At 41.1% G+C, this 25,124-nt stretch overlaps 1 protein-coding gene across 2 annotated transcripts in view; it reads right to left on the bottom strand.

Moving 5' to 3' along the window:
* LOC124594957 (beta-1,3-glucosyltransferase) overlaps positions 1-25,124 on the bottom strand; it is a 107,473-nt gene that overhangs the window by 79,463 nt on the left and 2,886 nt on the right. Inside the window, exons 3-4 of one of the 2 annotated variants that reach the window (XM_047133480.1) lie at positions 5,610-5,698; positions 5,445-5,521 (exon numbers count right to left, since the gene is read on the bottom strand). In XM_047133480.1, the coding sequence (XP_046989436.1) occupies positions 5,445-5,521; positions 5,610-5,698 (166 nt within the window). Of the gene's footprint in view, positions 1-5,444; positions 5,522-5,609; positions 5,705-25,124 lie in introns of both variants that reach the window. The other variant, XM_047133471.1, reaches the window with a different exon arrangement.

The following is a 25,124-nucleotide window of genomic DNA, read 5'->3' as shown; positions in this document are numbered from 1 at the left end:
ACAGATATGCTCTCAATGTACATTAAAGTCAAACAGAGATTGAGATACAATACTGTGGAGACCCTGGGGGCTTTGGTCACTACAAGTGCAGGATGCTGAGCTCAGGGTCTAGTGAAGTGCCAGAAGGTGTCAGGGACGCAGTGTCGACTGTGAATACAATGCAAATAGTTGCCTCATGGTGTTGACTGAATGCGTCAGAACAGACTCATCCTGCTCACACGTGTCAGAGGTGCATCTTCGGCAGAGGCAGTATGGTGCAAGATGCTGACCTGTAGATCTGCAGGCATTGTCCACCCACCCTAGAAGCCACTGGCATGCCAGGCTGCTTTACCGAGCCACTCTTGAAGACATCAGAGTATGCACCCAGGTCAGTGGTAAACAGCTCTGCACATGATTATGGTAGCCACGCGGAAGTAGGCCCTCACCTCCCAATAAGAGATGGCCAAGACTTCAGAAACCACTCACAGATACAGCCAGGGGCACACTATGAAAGTGTCTCTCCCAGACAGAGTGTGTGGCTAGCAGCCAGGCAGCAGATCACTCTCAACCAACCCCCAGTGGGAAGCTGGCCGAGGGTGCACAGATCTTCACATCAATGGTAGCAAAGTAGGCAGCAGCACCATTCCATGGAAGTGGGGTGTATTGGGCTGGTTAGTGTCACATAACTGAAGTCACAAGACAAATATTAGGCAGCGCACCACGAAACAGTCATTAATCGTATTTGCTGTAGCTCACAAGAGTGTCACACTTACTGACTGCTAGTAACTGAATAAAATGGAGTAGCATATGTGCTTCAGAAGTTTCAGTATTTATGCTGATTGGCTTTTGCAGTTGACATTATCGAGTTGTGATGATGAGCAAATTTGGCCCCATTTTCTAAACTTGTCATTGCTTTATACTGTACTGCAGTGTCCAAACTCTGGCTTTTGGTTCTTGAGCTTGGTGCTTTCTGCCCTGTCAACAAGCTGAAAGTTGCTCTTGCAGTGCTGTCAGAATAATGTTATGATGTGGTCATTCTGCTGCTGTTGCACTCTGCAGTCTCTGTTTGAGGGTGGTGTGACAATGCATCAGTTGTGTGCCTCACTATTTGCTACAACCCCTTTCCTTCCTGGTTACAATTTGATTATGACATTTCACTCAAGATTTTCTTGGCTTGGTTCTGTGCTTGCTAGGAGAAATAACTTCAAAAATTTTACATTCACCCAGAATTTTTTTCTTTGGTGCAACAATACTGCCTGTCAAAAGATTTGTTTACAACGAAGCAAAGCAAGACACTATAGGCTTCACACCATTCTTTGCCCTCCACTGTCATGATGCCAAAATGACAATGGATACACTGTTCTCATTTCAACTACACCATACTCAGCATGACTACCATCTCATCACCAGGCAGCTGGCTTGCATACAGATGCTAGATGCCCAAGAGAAAGACTAAGAGCACTATAACACCAAGTACTGGCCAGTCAGATGCAACCTCAGAAACTGGTTATGGATTTTTACACCCATATGGAAAGAAGGACTGTCAGAAAAGTTAATAAAGTGCTACTTTGGGATGTATCATATCCTTTGCTAATGCCAGACATCACATATGAAACTGAGGATTATGACCCTTCACTGAGAAAACAAAAATGCAGACATCCTCCGTACGAAGCTTTGTTACAATCCAAAGGAGCATACAGACAATGAGAGCTTCAAGGAAGCTCAAGACCAACTCTATGATCAAGAAGTGTTGACAGGCAAAGCTACCATTGATGATCATCGCAGAGAAGAGGATGTAACAATGTGACCAGAATGTAATAATTTATTGGTGCCACCTTACAGAGGACCACTGATGAGATCTAGATTCAGAGTGTTGTAGTTGCTCCAGTGAGAACTTCTGAAACAGTAGGTTACTGTTTCTCTAGGAGATAGAGCAATGCTCAGAGCTGTTGCACATGCAGTGTGGTGTAGTGGTTAGTGTCACTGTCTGGCATGCTACGGGTCGCCAGTTCAAACCTGCCCAGCAGCAGTTGTTTATTATTTATAATTAACCATTTCTTGATGTGTCTTGAAAATCTTATGATTTTAATGTTTGAATATTATGGAATATTCATTGTATAAATAGCTGCAATCTCCATCCAAGATCTCAGCTCTGTTCTAGCTGTATGTTGGAGTCAGTAATAAACACGCTTTCAGTACTAGAGTTGAAGTTCATTGATAACCTGCCTTTGGATTTGGAGTTGATTGTGGTTTAGATGTGACAATATGCTAACAGCAAATTATGACTGGGGATAATATATTCACACTGACAATCATAGGAATTACTTCTAGATTACATTATTAAGAAAAAAATCTACTTTGAAGAAAGCCACTGTTCCTCCTTTTACTCTATTCAGTTGCTGTTTTCATTAATACGGTACTTCAAACAATGAATTTACGTAATTCCACACAAAATACTATCATCATTCGTTATAATGGCAAAAATCAAAACCTGTCAATAAGGACATTAGAGTCATGTGCAGTTTACACCCGGAGACCAAATATTTTAAGAAACTATCAAAGGAGTTGTTAATAAGGACCCTTTTTACTTTTTTTCTATCTTTATGTTTAAATTTACTGCCTGATATCTACCACCGACCTTTTATGGAATTTTGCAGTAGAACAAAAAACTCCTTTAGGAACCCTAGATGAAAATGTCTAGCCTATACAGAAATTAGTTTTACTTTTAGTATCATGATTTTGAACTGCACACTTCATCTTAAATCACGAGTAGCATTAGGGAATATATATGTTGGCATATAAGAATCCATAGGCACTGGAAGAGGCTTCTGCACGATATTCAGTTATCAAATATCCATTGTTACTGCATGCTTCTATGCAATAACTCACAGCTGCACTCCCCCACAAAATTATAGTCTAGGTGAGTACTGAGTGGAAGTACACATGTTGGTGACCCAGTCTGCAGGACAACATGGTGAATAGATACCCAAGTACAAAGCATGCAGGGATGAGCATTTTGGTTATCTTCTGTGAGTGCCAATATCACCTCATTTTATTATCCTCTGGATCCCTTGGAACTTCACACGTGGAGCCTCATACAGCGTGTTCTCACTAATCTCTACTTTTTGTACCTTTAAGTCTTTTTATTTATTTGTGGTTGCACAGTATGACTCTCCGTAGCATCAAGCTGTTTGGTGTCTACCTGGCTGTCTCTCTCTGACTGGTATGATGTTTCAGCCCCTTATCAGAACACCTGACTTTCTTTCAGCGTTAGAAGACTTTCACAATACCTCAGACAAATCACTACTGCATGCCAAGAAGAAGAGTAGGCCAGGCATCGAATATTGTGGGACACAATATTTAATGTTTCCCCATACCAAATTTAATCCATTCATGTAGTATCTATTATAACACTCACTTATGGGCAACAATGTTTATTGAACACAATTAACTTCCATAAAAATAAATTAAAATTTCTAATAGTCCATGGACCAAACAATCATAGTACTAAACAGTATAGTCATCTGAGCCACTATAGAAATTAATAATAGGTAGCTTCTGACTAAGTTGCCTAAAGTCCAAGAACTACTTAGTTGAAAGAATGTGTTTAGTTCCATTAAGCCGAGAGATGGTGGAAACAACAAGTTCATAATTCGTAGCACTACGCACACAGTAAGTAGCCATGGGGTCAGAGTCAATGGGTGCAGGCAAGTTGAATAATAGCAACTGAGGAAGATATCACCATCATCAGGTTGCCTTATATTTGTCCATTGCAGAAGTTCATGTAACTGGCCTTTGACATTGGCCATGTTCCCATCGCAGGCATCCTCGCTGGATGTGGGTGATGTTACACACACTGATACATCCACTCTCCCATTTCAGCAGTAGACAGGATTACTAAAGTATCATTTGTAAATGTGACCCCTCTGCTTTCTATTTTTAAGGTAACACTACATCCAAGGAATTCTGTTCCATTTTAACTTCCTGAGTAGAATCAAATGCCTTGACAAGATCATAGAAACTGCCCACAGATTAATTCTTCTCATTTAGTTCTACCAGGACAGAATCTCTGAGATGTTATATTGCTTTTTGTTGTAAACTGCCTTCACAAAATATTTTGAAAATACAGAAAGAAGGATATGGGTCTAAAATAAGAGGTTACTTGCTTACCTCCTCTTTTGGGAAGGGGTATTATTATTGTGTAATTTAGCCTTACAGGAAATACAGCTTGACTTATCCATTGTTTAAAAAGGTAGCCCAAGTTGGGCACTGCCAAGTCAGCACAAGGTTTCAGTATTTTGGCTAAAATATCACCATGACTAGAAGAGTTACTGTTCTCCACTAACCTAACAATTTTTTTCATCTCTTTAATGGTTAATTTGGCAAAAAAGATTGCTGCTGGTCAGGTATACAATACCCATTTACGTAACTTTAGCTGATCTGTTTCAGATGCGCCATTTTTTTGTTCTTGTGTTTTCAGCTACTGTTAGAATTCAATGAATTTCTTGGCCAATGATCTGATTTTAATAGCACCTGTTTTGCTGCTATTGTCGTCAAGGAGTCGAATATAAAGTGCCTTTAGTGTTCTAAAATACTTTTGTTTTTTCCTTGGTATTTTGAACTTTTAGTGTATAGGCCCAGTCAACAGTTTTATTATTTATGATGACATTGTTCAGTAACTTCATATTCTCTGAATAGTGAAACGAGCTAACCCGCATTTATATCTCTGTGAAACTGTACTTCTCTCTTCACTAAACCTGGTGGGGAAGGGGGGGGGGGATGTCTTATTGGTGTCATTTGACCATCATGGTTAGATCAGAATTATCTGAGATTAAATCGATATTGAAATTTCCACGGCACAATTACTTACCATTTATTTTTACTGATCATTGTTAGTACCCACTCCAGTTACTTAATGAAATTTAAAGCACTTCATGTTGAGGCCTGTACACTGTCAGAACCTCTAACTTCCGTGTTTTAAAGTTTATTATTGAAGTGCAATATTCAAAGAGAAGTTCAGTGCAGTACTTATTAATGTCTATGGCCTGGAACTTGATTCCTTTTTTTGTGTATACAGGCAGTCTACCCATTCCCCTTTCCTAATATTATGTTTACCATGATGGAATACTAACTATAGTTTATCATTATCACTGTTACTTTCTCTCTGAACTGCAAAAATTATTGCTAACACATTACATTTAGTGTTTGTTGCAAAACAATTAGTATAATACAGCTCACTGCATTACAAGACAACTGTGTCATATTTATGACTGAATCATGCAAAACATTCATGTCAATGACAATACATAAATTAATAATACAGCACAATGTACATTTACATACTGATGTTAATTGACTGGATTTTGCTTCTGATTTTTGCACCTGACTCAAGTTCTCTTTTACAAGAGCACTATCACATTTAAGAACATTGTTTTCTATTTAAAATAACAAGTGGAAGTACTCACTCTTTCAAAACTGGAATAATTGTCCATGCTCCAGGATGGTCAAAGTCTTCGTGCATCAGATGGATTTTTAATTTGGGCTGTTAAGAAAAATATATTAATCTTCATAATTTCACCTTCTGTGCACAATATTAGCAACATTTGCTCACAATAGTGTTATATACTAACCTCCTCAGATTGGAGTAATTTTCTGAGATTATTAGCCATTTCTGAGTGATGATCATCTTTTTGGCTTATTATAAGAATTACCACCTCATCTGCAGCTGGAAAACATGTCTGCGTAAATGACTTCATTTTGAAAATTTTAGATAAATACGAGGTTGGTTTGAAAAGTTCTTGGAACAGAACAGAAAAAACATACATACATCACTGAAACTTTTTTTATTTTTCAATGTAGCCCCCTTGTAGATTAATGCACTTGCTCAATCGATTCTCCAGTGCCTTGACCCCATCTCAAAAATGAGTTTCCTCCAGGCCTGCAAAACAATTGTCAATTCCGGCTATCAATTCTTCGTTTGAAGTGAATCTTCGCCACCAAGAAAAATTTTCAGTTTTGGGAAGAGATGGAAGTCTGATGGGGTAATATCAGATGAATAAGCCAGGTATGGCAACAATTCATACCTTGGTTTGCATAATTTTGCCATGGCAATGGCACATGTGTGCAGGCGGGTGTCGAGTCGCGGAACCCATCTTGCAGATAATTTTTTCATTTCTAATTCTTCCATTAAAATGTGATATACCCTTTCAGATGACATCTGGTAAGCATGAGCAATTTCACACACTTTCAACTGGCAATCCTCCATAATCATTTTGTGCACTTTTGCAATGATTTTAGGAGTAGTGACACATCTTGGCCTACCACTGTGCGGATCACCATCTAAGCTCTCCCAACCAAATTTAAATTCATTTGTCCACTTGGCAACAGTTGAATATGAAGGTGCAGAGCCCCCAGTGTATTCTGGAAATCAGCATGAATGTCCTTTGCTTTCATACCTTCCTTTACGAAGTACTTAATCACTGCTTGAATTTCAATTTTTTCCATCTTCACAATTCACTATGCAGAAACAACAACACAGCCACCTCACCGCCATAGCTCTCTTCCAAGAGCACTGGTTCAGTACATATTTACAGGCAACAGTCCAATGAATATCACGTGAACAACTTGTTGCGCTAACCATGACCTCTCGTGGTGATTGTGAGAACTTTTCAAACCACCCTTGTGTATAGAATGGTTGGTGCCAAACAATGAGAATCAGTATGATGTGTAGAAGTACAGTGATGTGAAAGTACAGTAGGCCATATGGTACTATTAAAAATATGTGAACCATGTGGGTTATGTATATACACTATCTTATCAAAAGTCTCTAGATACCAATTAGTGGACATTAATATGAGGTGTGTCAAACCTTTGTCTTTTTGGTGGTTTCCTCTCTGCTGGGGACACTTTCAATGAGAAATCTGAATGTCTGTGGAAGAATGGCAGCCCATTCTCCCTCGAGAGCCAAAACCAGAGAAAGTAAGGATTTTGGATGGTGGGATCTGGAGGGAAGCTGGCATTCCAACTCATCCCAAAGGTGTTCCACTTGGTTCAGATTGGGATTTTGGGCGTGTCAGTTCATTTAAGGAATGTTATCGTATACAAACTAAAGCCATATAGATGGTGTTTGATGACAGGTGCATTATCACACTGATACAGACAATCATCATCTATGACGTGTTGCCCTACTATAGGCAGTACACAATGCTGTAAAATGTATTCATATCCTTCTGCATTTAGCATTTTCTTAAGTGTAATGTTGCTAAGCACTGATTACAGAAACGTAAGGCTTATGAGGAGCTGCTTGGACATCATAACCCATTCTTTTTAATTCTTTATGCACTGTCAATGTGCTAGATGGATTGCTGGTAGGAGTTTGAAAATCATGAGTTATTCCTTCAGCTGATTTCATCCAGTCTTTCACAACCATCCATTACAATGGTTGATAGTTCCTGTGTGCCAGTACATTAGGTCTGCCTGGTCTTGTTTTAACTATGGCTGTTTGTTTGTTTTCCCACTCCACAATCACATTACCAACAGTCTCCTTGGGCAGCTTTACAAGGCTTGAAGTGCCTCTGACGGATTTGTTACCCAGGTGACATCCAATGACTAGTTAATGTTTAAAGTCACTGTGCTCTCCTGACCAACCCATTCTGTTATTTCTGATTCTCTGTTGGCAAGAAAATACGTCCCACCTCCTTTCATACTGGCAGGTCCGCCTCTCATGGCATCTATTGTTCAATTTCACATTACATAGGTGTGCTCTGATACTTTTGATCAGATACTGTACAGGACACGAAATGCCAATAATAGCATCATACTACAAATGTATGAGTATTACTCATAAGGCCATGTAGGCACTGAAGAAATACACATTGTTTTGAGCTGCTTCACATTGCCAAAGTGGTTTTAAACACTGAACACCTCATCAGGTGTGCAGTAGGATGCTCAGGTTTCATACCAATGTCATCTTTATTTACTTTTAGTAATCAACAATCACACAGAACCAGGTTAAATGAGTATGGCAGATATTTTACCAGCTCCAGTTCACAAAGCTGATAAGCTCATGAAACATGCTGATTTATGTAGTTGCACTGTTTGGGGAGCCAATAACTTTGGCTATAAGATGTCAACATATAGATATGTGTGCAAATAAGTAAACCACATACAGTTCTGCTGCTTTTGAGTAAATCTATGTTTCTTTCAACTGAGACAAATGCAAAAGGACCATGTCCTAAAGCATATGTTTCCCAGCCACATGTTAAAAGTCTTATGTACATGTAGCAAGTGATGTACAAAGATTGGACAAAAATACAGCAACACTATGAGAAATGCATGCTTGAACATAAATGCAGTTGTTAGCCAAGCCTGCACGTGGTGCTGTTGTATTTAACCATAAAAGGTGTCTGTGCAACACTGTAAATGTGTTGCAAGTGTCAGTTGTGGTCAGAATGGTATTCTGTGTAAATGTGAGTGCATTATGTTGAAACTAACCAAATTCAAATGTGGGCAAACCTTTCTGTTTGTATAGTGGATCCTTCCAAAACAAAGGTAGCAAAAGTGTTTGGTGTTTCAAGAGGCACCATATCAAAGATTTATACCCCATACAGGGAAAGAGGGGCAAATATCATCTGCTGAATCATAATGTGTGTGCTGTACCTTTTGCATTTCTTGCTTTTATGTTTTCATTTTCTTCAAAATGAAAATGTGAAGCGGTAGCCCAGCATAGAGCCTACACCTACTGTCATGTATTTTTATTTTCAAATGTTAAAAAACATAAGATGTTTTTCCTGTTCCTCAGTAAGAGGAAGGACTCGCTCTCTGTTAATTAATGAAAGTAGATGCACATTATCTTAGAGTGTAATTGGTGGTAGCCATTTGGTTGGTTGGTTTAAAAGAGGGGGGAGGGATCAAACTGCTAGGTCATTGGTCCCTTGTTCCAATTAAAATAATTCCACAAGGGTGGGAGTAAAATAACTGAGACACACCAAACACAACTGTAAGAAAGGAGAAAACCACAAGAATGACAGAAGGGCAACAAACACTAAAATGGACAAAATCAGATAAGAAAACCACAGAGACACACAAGAAACATGCAGAAGAGATCAAAACAAGAGAGCAGATTACCAAGGCTGGCCGACCATGAGAATAAAAAGGAGAAGCCAGCCACTCCACAACACATTGAAACCCCCAGCCTAAAAGCACTGAGGTGGAGGACACAGAGGGACAAAGGACAAGTGCTAAAACTTAGATCAAATGATAAAACATACACTCACAAATAAAACGCAAAACTAAAGGTGCTGTTGAGGCATTGTCGCTCAACACCAAAGGCAGGGTGCTGGGAAAGTTAAAAGTCAGCCGCAGAGTGGCTAAAAGTGGGCAGTCCAGCAAGAGGTGGACGACTGTCATTTGAGAGAGCCATAGCAACACCAAGGTGGGTCCTCATGATGGAGGAGGTAAACAAGCATTAGCCACATGTGGCCAATGCGGAGACAGCAGAAGACAACTGATTCCCTCCAAGAGGATCATACGGCAGACTTCCACACATTCGTAGTCTCCTTAATGACATGTAGTTTGTTGTGCGTACTGTTATGCCATTCCATCTCCCAAAGCCAAAACACCCTGCGGTGTTAAGATGGAATGCAGGTCAGTTTCAGAGATGCTCATCTCCAGAAGTGGTTTCCGCATAACTTGTTTGGCCAGCCCGTCGGCAAGTTCGTTGCCTGGCATCCCGACATGTCCTGGGGTCCACACAAACACTACTGCACGACGGGACTGTTCCAGGGCATAGATGGACACCTGAATGGATGCTACCAAAGGATGGTGAAGGTAGTACTGGTTGATAGCTTGTAGGCTGCTGAAGGAGTCAGTACACAGGAGAAATAACTTGCCAGCGCATGAGCAGATGTGTTCAAGAGCACAAGATATGGCCACCAGCTCTGCAGTGTTTTCACTGCAGCCATCTGCTAAGGAGTGCTGTTCAATACGTCCTCCATGAACATACGCAAAGACTACGTGATCCTCAGCCACAGAGCCATCGGTGTAAACCACTTCATGGCCCCGGTACATGTCGAGAATCGGGAGGAAGTGATAGCGGAGAGCTGCAGGATTAGTGGAGTCCTTAGGGCCATGCGAAAGGTCCACAAGAATCTGTGGCCTAGGTATACACAGTGGAGGTGTACCTGAATGGACCTCAAGGAGAGGTGGTAATGGGAAGGACTCCAGTTCAGATAGAAGGGACTGGACGCAAACTGCAATTGTAAGCCCTGACTGGGGCCACTGATGTGGAAGATGAACCACCGTGGTTGGGAAAAGGAGACGGTAATCTGGATGCGCAGGAGAACTACAAATGTGTGCAATGTAACTGGCAGGCAGTTGTGTGCGCCTAACCTTCAATGGAGTGACTCCAGCCTCCACCAGGACACTGGTCACCAGACTCATTCAAAAAGCTCCCATCTCTAGACAAACAACACCACAGTAGTGCACTGGTTCGAGTAAACGCAATGCTGAGCGTGCTGCCAAAGCATAAACCATACTCCCATAGTGAAGAAGGGATTAAACAAGGACTCTGTAGAGCTGCAGCAGCGTAGAGCAATCAGCACCCCAGTTGGTGTTGCTCAGGCAGTGGAGGGCATTGAGGTGCTGCCAGCAATTCTGCTTAAGCTGACAAACATGAAGTAGCCAAGTCAATTGGGCATTGAAAACCAGTCCTAAGAATTGATATTTCTCCACTACAGTGAGTGGATCATCTTTAAGGTAAAGTTCTGGTTCTGGATGAATGGTGCAACACCGACAGAAATGTATGACACATGACTACGCGGCTGAAAACTGGAAGCTGTGGGCTAGAGCCCATGACTGCACCCTGTGAATGGTTCCCTGTAGGCACCACTCACCAACACCAGTACTGGAGGAGCAGTACGAAATGCAGAAGTCATCCGCATACAGAGAAGGTGAGACCAACGGCCCTACAGCTGCTGCTAAACCATTAATAGCCACTAAAAATGGAGAGATACTCAATACAGAGTCCTGCGGAATGCCATTCTCCTGGATATGGGGGGAACTATGGGAGGCACTGGCTTGGACATGGGAAGTATGGAACGACAGGAAGTTTTGAATAAAAATTGGGAGTGGCCCCCGGAGACCCCACTCATACAATGTGGCAAGAATATGTCGTCTCCAGGTCATGTCATATGCTTTACGTAAGTCAAAAAAGATGGCAACCAGATGTTGACGTCTGAAAAGGCTCTTTGGATGGTAGACTTGAGGGACACAAGATTATCAGTGGTAGAGCAACCCTGGCGGAAGCCGCCCTGACATGGAGCCAGTAGGCTACATGACTCCAGGACCCGACCCAACCCAACTGTCGACACACCATATGTTCCAGCAGCTTACGAAGAAAGTTGGTGAGGCTGATGGGTTGGTAGCTACCCACATCAAGCTGGTTTTGACCAGGTTTGAGCACCAGAATGATGGTGCTCTCCCACCATTGCAATGGAAAGATGCTATTGCACCAGATCTGGTTGAAGATGACATGGAGATGTCACTTATAGTCAGACGAGAGTCATTTAATCATCTGACTGTAGATCTGATCCAGCCCAGGAACTGTGTCGGGGCAACATGCAAGGGCGCTATAGTCAGACGAGAGTCGTTTAATCATCTGACTGTGGATCTGATCCAGCCCAGGAACTGTGTCGGGGCAACATGCAAGGGCGCTAAGGAGCTCCCACTCTGTAAATGGGGCGTTATAGGGCTCACTGTGGCATGTAGTGAACAGAGGACTTTCCTTTCCATCTGGCGTTTGAGGCTGCAAAAGGCTGCGGGGTATTCTCTGACACCGAGGCTTGAGCATAGTGCTCAGCAAAGTGTTCAGCAATCGCTTTTGTGTCAGTAAGCAACACAGGAACACCTGTTGGGGTCTGGTACCCAAAAAGATGTCTGATCTTCGTCCAGACTTGGGAAGGTGATGTATGGCACACAATGGTTGACATGTACCTCTCCCAACATGCCTCTTTCCGTCATTTTATAAGCTGGCAAACATGGGCACGGAGCCACTTAAAGACTATTAGGTGCTCTAGGGAAGAGTGCCGCTTATGTCACTGTAGAGCTCGCTGACGCTCTTTAATTGCCTCAGCAACTTCCAGCGACCACCAAGGGACTGTCTTTCGCCGGGTGCACCCTAAAGAACGAGGGATCACATTTTCTGCCGCAGAAATGATCGTTGTAGTGACCTGCTCAACGACAACATCGATGGCACCATGTGGGAGAGATTCAGTGGTGACAGCAGAGGTGAAGGCTTCCCAGTCTGCCTTGTTTAAAGCCCATCTGGGTAGGTGTCTATGGGTATGATGCTCGGGGCGTGACAGGAAGATGGGTAAGTGGTCAACACCACACAGGTCATCATGTGCTCTCCAGTGGATAGATGGAAGAAGGTCAGGACTGCAAACCGAAAGATCAATGGCTGAATATGTGCCATGTGCCACACTCAAATGTGTGCGGGCATGTGTATTTAAGAGGCTGAGGTCGAGTAGTAACAGTAAATTTTTTACCTCCCTACCTGGCGCCACCCTACAAGGGGTTATGCATGTTAAAATCTCCCAAAAGAAGGAAAGGTTAAGGAAGTTGCTCAATCAGTGCAGCTAATACGTTCAAGGGTACTGCACCATCTGGAGGAAGATATACATTGCAGACAGTTATTTCCTGTGTCATCCTTATCCTGACAGCCACAGCTTCAAGAGGGGTTTGAAGGGGCACAGGTTCACTAAATACTGTGTTCAGAACATAGACGCAAACTCCACCTGACACTCTATTATGGTCGCTACGGTTTCTGTAATACCCCTTATAGCCGTGGAGAGCAGGGGTCCGCATTAACAGTTTCCGTAGATCAGCCAGGTGGTGGAAAATACCGCTGCAGTTCCACTGGAGGATTACGTGATCCTGAGACTGGGAAGGCATGAAACACTCAATGAGGCAGTCTACGCCTCAGGTTCACCTGCTGCCACCAGATGAGTATCTGTGACATCGACAGCCATTGTGTCTGAGGGCCCAGTGAGATCTAAGTCCTCAGCGGGTGCAGAATCTCCACCTCATCCTCAGACAAAGAGCTTGTAGGTAGTGGTGGTGTGGGTGCCACCACAGTGCCTTGGTTCTTGGGGGTCTTTTTCTTTTTAGGTTTCTCTCGCTGCTCCTTAGGTTTGTCCGGCTGGAAGGGCTTCACTGATTCAGTCTCAGGGACTGATGAGGACTGTGAAGCCCTACGACCAGCTACCTGTGGTTGCTTCAGCCACAGGCGGGTGTCATCTTTGCCACCGGTAGGATCCTGGGAAGGGAGTGACCCAAGGGATCCCTTCTCCAGCTGTGAAGTGGTGACTGACGTCCCCGATGGTTGGGGGGAGGGGGGGGGGCAGTTGTTCCTGAAGCAGGTTGTGCGGGAGCAACAGGGAGGGAAGTGCCCCCCACCAACAACAGGGCAGGTGGAGTCTGACGGCTCAGAGAGCCAGCTGTATGCGGCAGAATGGAAGGTGGTAGAACTGTTGTCGTAGTAGTGGCGTATGTTGACGTCATATGCACAGGATGTAGCCTCTCATATTTTCTCTTAGCCTCAGTGTAGGTCAGTCGGTCCAGGGTCTTGTATTCCATTATTTTCCTTTCTTTCTGGAGAATCCTGCAGTCTGGCGAACAAGGCGAATGGTGCCCTCCATAGTTGACACAGATGGGGGGGCGAGGCACAGTGAGTATTGGGATATGAACAACATCCACAATCCCAACAGGTGATGCTGGAAGTACAGCAGGAAGACATATGGCCGAACTTCCAGCACTTAAAGCACTGCATTGGGGGAGGGATATATGGATTTACGTCACAGCGGTAGACCATCAACTAGACCTTCTCAGGTAGTGTTCCCCCTCAAACGCCAAGACGAAGGCACCAGTGGCAACCTGACTATCCCTCGGAATGAAATGGACACCTCACCACTCTAAATTGGCGTGTAGCTCATTGTCAGACTGCAAAAGAAGGTCCCTGTAAAATATGATACCCTGGACCATATTTAATCTCTTATGGGGCATGATAACATCTCCCACCTTTTCACAGGCAAGTAGTGCCCGTGACTGGGCAGAGGATGCTGTTTTGATCAAGACTGACACTGACTGCCTTTTGGAAAAGCACTCCATCTCCCCAAACTTGTCCTCTAACCAATCCACAAAAAATAAGGTTTCATTGACAAGAACGATTCCCCATCAACTCTCGTACATACGAGGTACCCGGGTGAATAAGCTTCACTGCCATCCTTAGCCTGGTGTTCCTCCCATGGTGTGGCCAGGGGGGTGGGGGAAGGGGGGAAGGGGGGAGGGGGGGAACAATTTGGGCTCATATTTCTTAGCATTGAAGTTAGACCTTGACCGCTTAGAGATTGCTGGTGTTTGACCACTAGCAACAGATGACATACTATGCTTCATGGCATATGCTTCTGCTCTGATGCCCCCCACTCCGACCACGGGCTCCCTCTCAGGAACCACCCAGCCACAGCAAAGGCAACCTGGCAGGATGGCCATTGCCAGGAGTCCCGATGCCCCAGGGTGACAGGCATCTATTCCTTGGCATACATGGGGAGTTAATGACGCAGGCATCAGCAGAGCGATCCCTGTGTGGTCAGGGGGCTACAATCAACAGGGTACACAGTGGCCCCACCACAACCAACTGGCTACCGTGCTGGATATCAGGTGCCAACGAGCTAAGAAGTCCATTATCATTGACAGCGCAGAAAGCGATACTGCACAGAGGATGGAGGAAAACACACCCAGGAGGGTGACCTAACCCAACTGCTGGAGAATGAGCGGAAGTGCAAATCCACGTCAACAAAGGATGTGAGAGGTCTCAGCGCATGATGGACACACTGCACCATGTAAGGTGCCCTTCCCCAATTGGCTTGCTCTTTGGGAAAATTTTGAAGAATGGAGTTCAAACCCTACAGGCGACCATCACATAAAGGCCGAAACGTGTGCGACCCCTTCTAGTCACCTCTTACAACAGGCAGGAACACCTCGGGCCTATTCTAACCCCCAGACCTGCAGGAGGGAACCATTTTGGTTGTGAGAATAAGCAAAAAGTTTGTAATTTTGATGTGCATAGAAGGAAGAATATACTACTATTTCACAAGTGAAAAATTGTTGGAATCATCATCCCAAGTAGTAATGCAAATTTAAAAACCCAAGAAGCCCACCTGTGTACTTTAGAGTTATTACAAATTACAGACATAGCTCAGCCTACTGTGCTAGTCTGACATGCTGGAAAATTTCTCTCATTATTTCCATATATCTAAACTTTTATTACTATTTTTTAAATTACATTATAAAGTGGCAACCATGACATTGAAAATAAGTCTCTATTTTTAGCGAGACAGTATATGTGGATGAAAGCGCATGTTGGGTGATTGTGACAGATGGTCATTGAAGAAGATTCTGTGACAAATAAGAGAATGACAGCTGCAAAAGTCATTGCAAAACTAAATATTGCACCCACAAATCGTAGCACTAAAACATCACAAATGGAGATCCATAAGCTGGAATTTGCAGGGCAAGCTGGAATTCCAAAACCACACATCAGTGATGCAAATGACCTAATCAAAACGATGTGATGCCAAGTCATAAAACCTGGCCTATGGAGCATGTTTCTGACTTCTGGCCCAGTTTATATCTGGTGGGTACTATCCCAACCCTACAATGCAGACTGCTTGGTGCCAAGAAAGAAACATGGTGGGGGTTTGGTGATGATCTGCGCATCGACATCATTGCATTCCATGGACCATGTAGTTACTCTGCAAAGTCACATTACTGCCAAGAATTCTGGGACTATTTTGGCTGATCAGGTCCATTCCATGGTATAATGTCTGTTCCCCAATCATGAGGCTGTGTTCCCTGACAACAGGGCTCCTATTCACACAGTTCCCATCATCAAGGACTGGTTTTGTGAGCATGAGTATGACTTGACATATCTCCCCTGGCAACCAGTCAGCAGAACTTAATATTATTGAGACTTTGTGGCCTACTTCAGAGAAAAGGGAATGTGATAGTTATCTACCTCCATCATTGTTAGCTGAAGCTGTCATTATTCTGCAGGCAGAATGGTATAAAATTCCCTTTAAAACCATATACAGCACCTGTATTTACCATTCTGAGATGACTGTAAGCTGTTTCAAACGCCAAAGATTTTCCTACATCATATTAGGCATCGTAATTGTTGTGTTTTTGGTGTTTTCATATTTTTGTTCACCGCTCCCTCCCCCCCTTTTATATCTTTGTTCAGGAATATGTTAGAGCACATTTCACAGTAATTCTGTAAACAATAAAAGCAAGTAGAAAATAACAGTACATTACAAATTTGTATATGCAAAAGTTAAAATTTATATGGACTATGATATGAGATACAAGAGTAATTTCAGCAAATGACTGCATATTAACATTGTATTTATTTTAATACTTTTTCATATGTGAGAGGATTGTAGTCCTTTAAGGACTGGGCTTCCAGAGAATGTTTTACCCAAAGCTTTTAATCTGTCTTTCCACACTAAAAAAAAATTGCTAAATATGTGATAATTTAAAACCGATAACCAAATTACACACAACGGACAAAGAAAAAGATTGACAGATGCCCATGAGGTGCATATGTTGATAGAAGAGGCAGTAAGATGGAGCCTCAGCAAAGCTAAGGGCTCCAGCAACCTAATTCTTACATAGCCTCTGTGTAGCATGCCTTGTGTCTGAATCTAACATCAGGGGCAGAAAAATATATGATATATGTTGCTGAATATGAAGATGAGTAAACCAACAGCTCTTGTGTTTGTAATGAAGGAAATGCTGTGATTTCATAAAAATTTGGAAATATTGTCTATGTATGATGTTTGCTTAATAAATCCTGGCACTCAAAATGTGTAATGTGTAGACAGTTCAATTTTCCTTAAAATACCACTTGCTCTATCATAAGAGTTGTCTGCCTACATAGATATGTGGTCAGTAGGTCTGGCTGTTATGTGGAGAACAGGAGTTTAATTCACAGTACTGTCATGGATGTTTTCCTGGTGAAGGTATGGGAAGGGTTGCACTCAGCCTTGTGATGCCAGCTGAGGAGCTAATTGAATAATAAGTAGCAGCTCCACGGTCAAGAGAACCAACAACAGCTGGAAAAGTGGTGTGCTGACCCCATGCACCCCCATACCTCATCCGATTGATGGCACTGGCAGAGGACGACATGGTGGTCAACTGGTTCCGATTGGCTTGTCTTGATGAGAAAGAGGAGCTTTATTTTTACTATCATATGAGTAAGAACTTTTATCTGCCAAAGCAGCTATTGGAAAAAAATTCTTCATAGCTGTAATTATCTAATCCTCCCGTGACCATCCCTACTACAAGACTTGCTTGATGCACCCTCACAACTCCACCAACACCAACTGTGTAACTGGACAAACATGTTCTACCAAAAGGAGAGCCACCTGTAAAATGATACACTATGTACCAGCTGTTATGTAAATGCTGTTTGACCTGCTACAATGGTATGACTATCACCAAGTGATCAGTAAGGATGAATGGGCATAGACGTAGATTATGTACTGGCAACAAACAATATCCTGTTAAAGAGCATGCTCTACCAAATGAAACTCATGACCTCAGCACCTGTTTCACCATGCGTCATCTGAATTCTCCGTCCTGATGCCAGTTTCTCAGAACTCTGCAAGTGGGAACTGGCTTTACAAAATGTGCTTGGTTCTTGCCACTTTACATTAATTTCAAAAGTCTTAGCATTTCTGTAACTACTCTTTTCTTCATTCTTTTATATTTTTCACTGTTTATTTTCTGAACTGCTTATTCCTCATAACACTCTTCATTGCTTTCAATTCTTATTGACTCTTTTCTTTTTTTCAGTACTCTTTGTCTTGCTTATTGTGCTATCTTCCATCTTAAAGTTCTCAGATTTCCAAATCTCATCTATTGCAGGTACCAACAACTAGCTTTCCTTCCACCCCATCCAGAAAGTCTCCCCTCACTCGGCGTTCTGAGTGACTTTTCCATAACTCTTCCCAGGCCCTAAACCTCGGCAGTCCTTATCTTTCATCCATCTTCACTTACCTTCAATCTTTCTTCCAGAAGAAGAAGTCACTGGTTATGAAAGTTCAAACACTTCCACATTTTTCTGTGTTCACTCCTGTCACCAACTGATAAGTGAGATTTTTATCTATTCACATTATATTACAGTTATTAACAAGTAAACCACAGTCCTCTTCCATGAGGCGGTTCTTCACCTAACATCAAATCTTTCTTCAAGCAGATGTATCAAAATCAATTTCAGATAGCTCGAGGAGACATTAAAAGTCATAATAGATACTTTTCATAAGTTATTTAATCAGTTGCATTTGGGAGAAATGTGATCCTTTATAGATCATAGTATCCCATACAAAAGCCATCAGTCAATTTTATACACTAAACAGCAATCATTACATAATTACATGCATGAAAATGTTCGAGAAACCTGGCATCATTCCCATACAAACTTAAGAAACATCTAAGAACACACCATCCAAGTGTTTCACAACATAACTGTTCCATATGCTAAATGCACTTTTTCACTATAGCTTGCCATTTTTTTAAAAACTTTAGCTGAGCCTATGTGATCACTCCATTTACATCATCTACTATTTTTACTCTCAGTTACGACACCTTAATTGTGTACTCAAACACTACTATAATTTAATATCTCATTAAATGCAAAATTTCATATTTCATTATATGAAGAATAAGTTGCCAATATCAGTATTAAGTTGATGTTTCTACATATATAAGTGTATGTTATTTCAATTTTGATTGAATAATAGTGTCTTATAGCAAAACTTATCATCTGTCAAAAGTCTGAGATTGCTACTAATATTACCTGTCTAAGTGAATGTGTCTTAATTAAGGATAATGTCTTCTTTTCTGCTGTCAATATATTTCAAACCCAGTACAAACCTGGTTAGATACGCCCATTTTAATGGTGGCATACACTTTTTTAAATTTTAGAACAGTGGTACAAATCTGGTTACTTTTATCATTCACTCTCATTTTATTTCTTTATTTAACCTGATCTGATAGGGCCATCTGACCCTCTTATACATCGGACTAGGGTTTCACACATATTGCATCTTTTTCACATCATAGTTTCCAAAGAAATAACTATTTTAATATGAAAAATAGTATTAAAATGAGTGTCTACAGTGCTGCTTCTTTTGTTTATGTCTTTATCCTGCGGTTGCAGGGTCAGCATGGTTAGGAATGGATTTGGCAAGGTTAATGTTAAGGGGTGGCTGGTTGCGGACTAAAGGCCTTGGACGGTGCAAGAAGAATGGGAAAATTAGAGGGTGCTGCGGCAACATCCTTTTTTGGTAGCGGCTTAACTAGTCCCTGTTCCTAGGTCCCAGGTGAAACACTCCTGGTTAAGGCATGGTTGAAGATACATGTGAGGATGGGCAGTAGTGGGCCAATAATAAGCTTCACCATTTGGATTGTGATACCATCATGTCCAGTAGATGCTGATCTGATAGGCATGATGGCTTTTTTTGATGGTATTGCAGGTTACATGCTTTAGATAGGATTTTTTTGTGGCTACTGTAGTTTACCCTCATGAAGTTATTGCTGAAGCTCTTGTTTCATTTATGGTTGCCCATAATGTGAAGTGTCAGTTCAGTCATCCAGTTGAAACAATTTGATCAGCTGCAGTTTTTAATTTTCCTATACCAAGACCACATAGACTTCCCTCTAAGACTGCTGGTTTATTTCTGTTGTCGGTTCATGTATGGGGATGCCCGAGTTTTGCATTTCTCACAGATTGACTGACTCTATACCACTTCTGCCTGTAAGCAATGTGATTTTCAAACGTGGGACACAATTTTGTATAGAAAAGGTGCATAGGCTTTGGGATTCATGAGCTGATTTAGTCCTTCAGTTAGCCAAGCCAAGGTGCGGGTTTCCTTCTAACATCTCCAGCCTGTAGGGGATCATATTCATCGTATAGGTGAGTAAGTTTTTTATTAAATGCATGGAGTTTTAGTTTATGTATGAGAAGGGAATAGAAGACAGCCCCTTAAACTATTTCTTGGCCCTCAGTAGCAAGCTGAGATACATTAATGTGTTTCAAGCCTTGGTACATAAGCAGCCATTGTTTCTTTCTGGGATATTCTAGCGAGTATGTCATGAGAATTATATCACTGGCAGACTTGCCAGGTGCAATTTGAGAGATATGAACAACTCTGTTTAGGGACTTTGTTGCAAACATATCTTTGGGACTATGATTACTATTTGTATGATGGGTAAGATCAAGTAATGACACATTTGAAGAAGAAAGCATCCTCTTAAATTTCATACTGGAAGGACTACTGTTGTGTCACCAGCTATAACTATATGCTCATAGGTCGATTTGAGACTTGAAAAAGCAGTTTCGAAGCAGGAAAACCAGCCTACTTCACCAGGTTTGCAGAGGACACATATCAGGGGATTTGATATCTATGAACGTATATACCACTTGTTTATCTTCTTTATTGTTGGATGTGTGTGTAGCATAGAGGCTGATAAATCAGAGTGTATGTACGTCCCAACTCAACCCCCTCGTCTGTTATAATCCTTGTTTCTCAGGAAGACATAACTGTCTAGATTTATCAGCTTATGGGAATACTTGGTTTGAGCCATGTCTCTGACAAAAGTATTACATGGACGTCTATGTCTCAAAATATATGATGGAACTCATCAAGATCAGCTGGATGAGATCGGACATTTGAATATGCATTGTGGAGCTCAGTGCATTCAGGTGCAGAGTGTACGAGGATGCTGCTGCTGGACACTAGCAACTCTGGATCAGTGGTAGTGAGGAAACAAAGCATAGCAAAACATGCTGAGGTGGGAGAACACAGGTTCCCTGAAGGGAAAGCAGCAAGTATCTTCAGGGAGAAGGGAGGTTTTGTGGCCATGGACAGCAGAATTTGCAGCAGTCATTAGACAGTCATTTTTCCAGTTGCAGTCAAAAAAATCAAAATCGAATAAGTGAAAAGATAGAAAAGGAGCTGAGTGAAGAACAGCATGAGCTTAGGAAAGGAAGAAACACAATCGACCTGATATTTTCTACCCGCCAACTGATGGAAAAAAGTTGGGAGTATAACAAAAGGGTGATAATGGTTTTTATAGACATAGAAAAGGCATATGACTCAGTTGACAGGGAAAGACTCTGGGAAGAAATGAAGAAGATAGATATAGAAGATGGATACATTAATATTATAAAGACAATGTACAGAGGACACAATTGTAGAATTAGATCACCATTGGGGAACTCTGAATACTTCGAAATAAGACAAGGACCCCTCAAAGTGGTAGAAAGTTTCACTTATTTAGGGAGTGAAATATCTAAGGATGGAAGGATAACTAACGAAATTAATAGGAGGTTACAGAAGCGAGGCAATTTCTACCAAACAATAAAACACCTGATTTGGAATAATGAAGTTTCAGAAAGAGCAAAACTCCTTATGTACAAGAATTATTACATCCCTATTGTCACCTATGGTGGAGAAACATGGACAATGACAGAAAGGGACTGGCGCAGACTGTAAGCAGGGGAAATGAAATTTCTCAGAGCAGTTAAGGGAAAAACAAGAATGGACAGAGTAAGGAATGTAGAGATTAGAAAGGACCTTAAACAAGAAAGTATGAGAGAAGAAATTGAAAGAGAGAGATTAAGATGCTATGGGCATGTTAAGAGGATGCATGGGCAGAGACTCCCCAAAATTAAGGAAGAACTAAAGATGGATGGGAAAAGACCTAGAGGGCACCCAAGAACACGGGGGAAAATGGGAGTGAGAATATCTGTAAAAAAGAGAGGTGTGACCTGGCAGCAAGTGGAGGAAGAAAAGTGGTGGGAGGACCGTGCCAAATGGAGAGGACTCATCAGCACCCAGAGCCGGCAGTAGCTGGAGCGGGATTTGGTTATAGATAGATAGTCAAAACATTCTGCACTACACCATCACACTAGTTCCTATTTCCTCCCCTCCCCCCCTTTTCCCCTCCTGTGGTTCCACAATGTCCTACAGACATCCTCATCATTCCACCTCCACCATGGACATTATCTTTTTGATGCATCACCATTATACAGTAACAGCAACAATTATCACCACTGATTATATATTAACTGTAATATAAAATCAACTAAAAGGGTTTAGCAATTATAAAAATTATTCACCAAAGTGTATGAAAAAAATTCTTTTCATCATTTTTTTCACATATTTTGTTATGTCCTTTAAGCACATAAAACCTCTGGCGAAAGAATAGTTTTACTTGCTCTTAGACTGCCCCTTCATAGACCATTGAAATAACAATCAAGGGAAAAAGCCGAATATAACCTCCATCACTGAGGGCTTAGGGGTTGATCTGAATCTGACGCAGCAAGTTAACGAAGAACTTTTTATCCAAGGACCTCAATGTGAAATATTTCATAAGGAGATATTTTGGTTTGTGTGTGCAAAGTGGTTATACAACTAGGGATTCTTTTAGCTTTATTATTTTATTGATGTGATTTTAGATTCATTGAGAAAAGGCCATATATTGTAGCATAAAATACTGACTGAAAAAAAAGACAACAAAGGCCCAGATGTGTTGCTTTCCCAGTGCAAATTACAACAGCATACCTTTTGAACCCTTTTTAGGTTGGCACACAGGAACTTAGCTGTTCCTGCTTCTACTGCCGCAGTGGAAGAAAATTTTAGTTGTGCAGGACTTATTGTTTCAGAGAGAAGGATTACAAGTGCTTGAAATAAGAATTCATTCTACTTACAAACAATTATTTAGTGTCATTCTCATCCAAACTGTACTATAAAATTGCACACTTTTGTTTTGCATTACTAAAGATGGAATGAATTATTTTTCCATGCTGAATCCGATGCAGAGAGCTTACAAGAAACACATGTGATTATAAATAATGTATTTTTTTTAAGATTATGTTTGCTTACATCTTTTGTACAAAAACCCAAAATTATGTGTGACTGCCAAGCTACAGCAAAATAGCTCTTGTCGCCTCAGTTTATCCTACACACTCGCACAGGACATAAAATTTTATGACTCTTCCAGATGTAGAAGAGATGGGTGCTGAAGTGCAAACACAGATGTACCCCATGGAGTGATTGTTGCAGCCGGGGATTGGTCACTGTTTGCAAGTTATTGGTCGGCTGCAATTGATAGGCTAAACAGATCAGCCTATTGCCACCACAGGTTCACCAGACTGAGGCAGGCTGGTGGACCAGTAAGTAGACAGCCCCAGCTGGGTCAGACCACACGTGGCAGGCTAGCAGCCCACAGCAGGTGGCTCTCTTCATGAGATGTGCCAAGCTATCCATAGATGTTCCTCGTGTGCACGCTATTGTACAACACAATGTCATATGTTAATTTATCATCAAAATGAGGAGAAAAGATTTCCATTGGAGTCTTTGTTCCTGTAACCATTGATGGCTGATTAAGTGATGTTTCATCTGCCATTTAGTCAGGTCATCCTTACCACTTTGAGAAATGTTAAATTTCTTGGTATATATTTAGATAGTAAACTTAATTGGAATTACCATATTAACTATATATCTGCTAGGCTTTCTAGAGTAATCTAATTGTCGAGATGGTTAAAAGGTTGTGTATCAGATCAGTGTATTAGATCAGCACATTTTGCCTTCTTTCAGAGCATTATTTCTTACGGTTTACTATTATGGGGAAACTGTAGCCATGCACGATATTCTTCTACTGCAAAAAAAAAAGTTGTAAGAATTATCACTGATTCTGGTAGACTAGATTCCAGCAAGCCATTGTTTGTGAAACTTAAAAGTTATGACTGTTGTTAATCTCTATATATATCCTGTTGTTCTACACACCATGAACAATTTACCAAACCAGCAATTAAGAGAATATATACATTCGTATAATACGAGACACAGGAAACACATTGATGTACCTTTTCAATGTCTAACTAAGTCTTTAAAAAGCTATCATGTAATAGGTTCCAAATGTTGCAATAAATTTGCTCTTTGTAAATTCAATTGTCCTATCGAAAAGATCAAGCCAAAACTATATGAGTGGCTGGTCGAGCATCCTTTTTATTCCCTTGATGAATTTCTTGATTGCAGTCAAAAACAAATAATATTTTAAACTTTGGCTGCTCCCGATATGCTATATTAATTTTTTCATTACCAGTTCTAATTACCTATTTGTTAGTAGCTAGTAATAATGTTAATTATTTCATTAGCAGTTCTAGTTACCTATTTGTTAGAAGCCAGTAATAAGCATAAATCTGTTTTTCTCTGCCCTGTTGCAAAGGGCAGTTATTATAATCTGATGTAATATTTCTTTGTATATATGTTTTCCTGTCTTGGTATTCTGACTTTTTTCCTGTATTTTGCACTGGGATATTCTGATTTATTTGGTTGTACTACCTCACTTTATATATTGTATCTCTTGTCTATTGACTATTTATAAAACTATTGTAATATTGTACTTATAACTTCTGCATATAATTTTGTTTATATTTTGTAATTTGACATTGTCTATTGCTTCTGTAAGCTTAACAACAATAAAATTATTATTATTATTAACCAAATTGTGAATTGATGGTGGTTATATTAATTCACCTACTTTGTCCACGAGACACAAGGATTCCACTAAACTACATTAGAAAAACTGCTGCAATTTTACGTATATTAAGCCTTACCTTCCTTTGTTTTTAAATGTTATTACTGCCTTTTTTAAGTGATCTTGAAAGTTGTGATATACTGAAATGAAACTAAACTAGTAACAGAGGTTCTAGGTTGTTGACAGATTACATCAATGCAAAGCCTGATACCTCATCCAGGTATAGTGGTTAAAACATTATTGAATCATACAGGGAGGAAAAATGTCCTGTCATCAATGAAGTTGTTAGAGATAGTGCACACTCATCGTGACCAGTACAGGATAGAATATTGGCTGTGGCCCTGTTATGAAACCATTTCAGAATTGACCTCAGTTGATCCAGAGAATACACAAAAAGTCTGAATAAGAATTGTTGAAATTGCCATTAAACTCTCACTTCTTATTGCTGCATTTTCAGTGTTTACTTTGTGATAGTTAAACAG

The sequence above is a fragment of the Schistocerca americana genome, chromosome 1 (genome assembly GCF_021461395.2).
Source record: "Schistocerca americana isolate TAMUIC-IGC-003095 chromosome 1, iqSchAmer2.1, whole genome shotgun sequence".
Classification (NCBI taxonomy): domain Eukaryota; kingdom Metazoa; phylum Arthropoda; class Insecta; order Orthoptera; family Acrididae; genus Schistocerca; species Schistocerca americana.
This window is presented reverse-complemented; position numbering and strand designations above follow the sequence as displayed.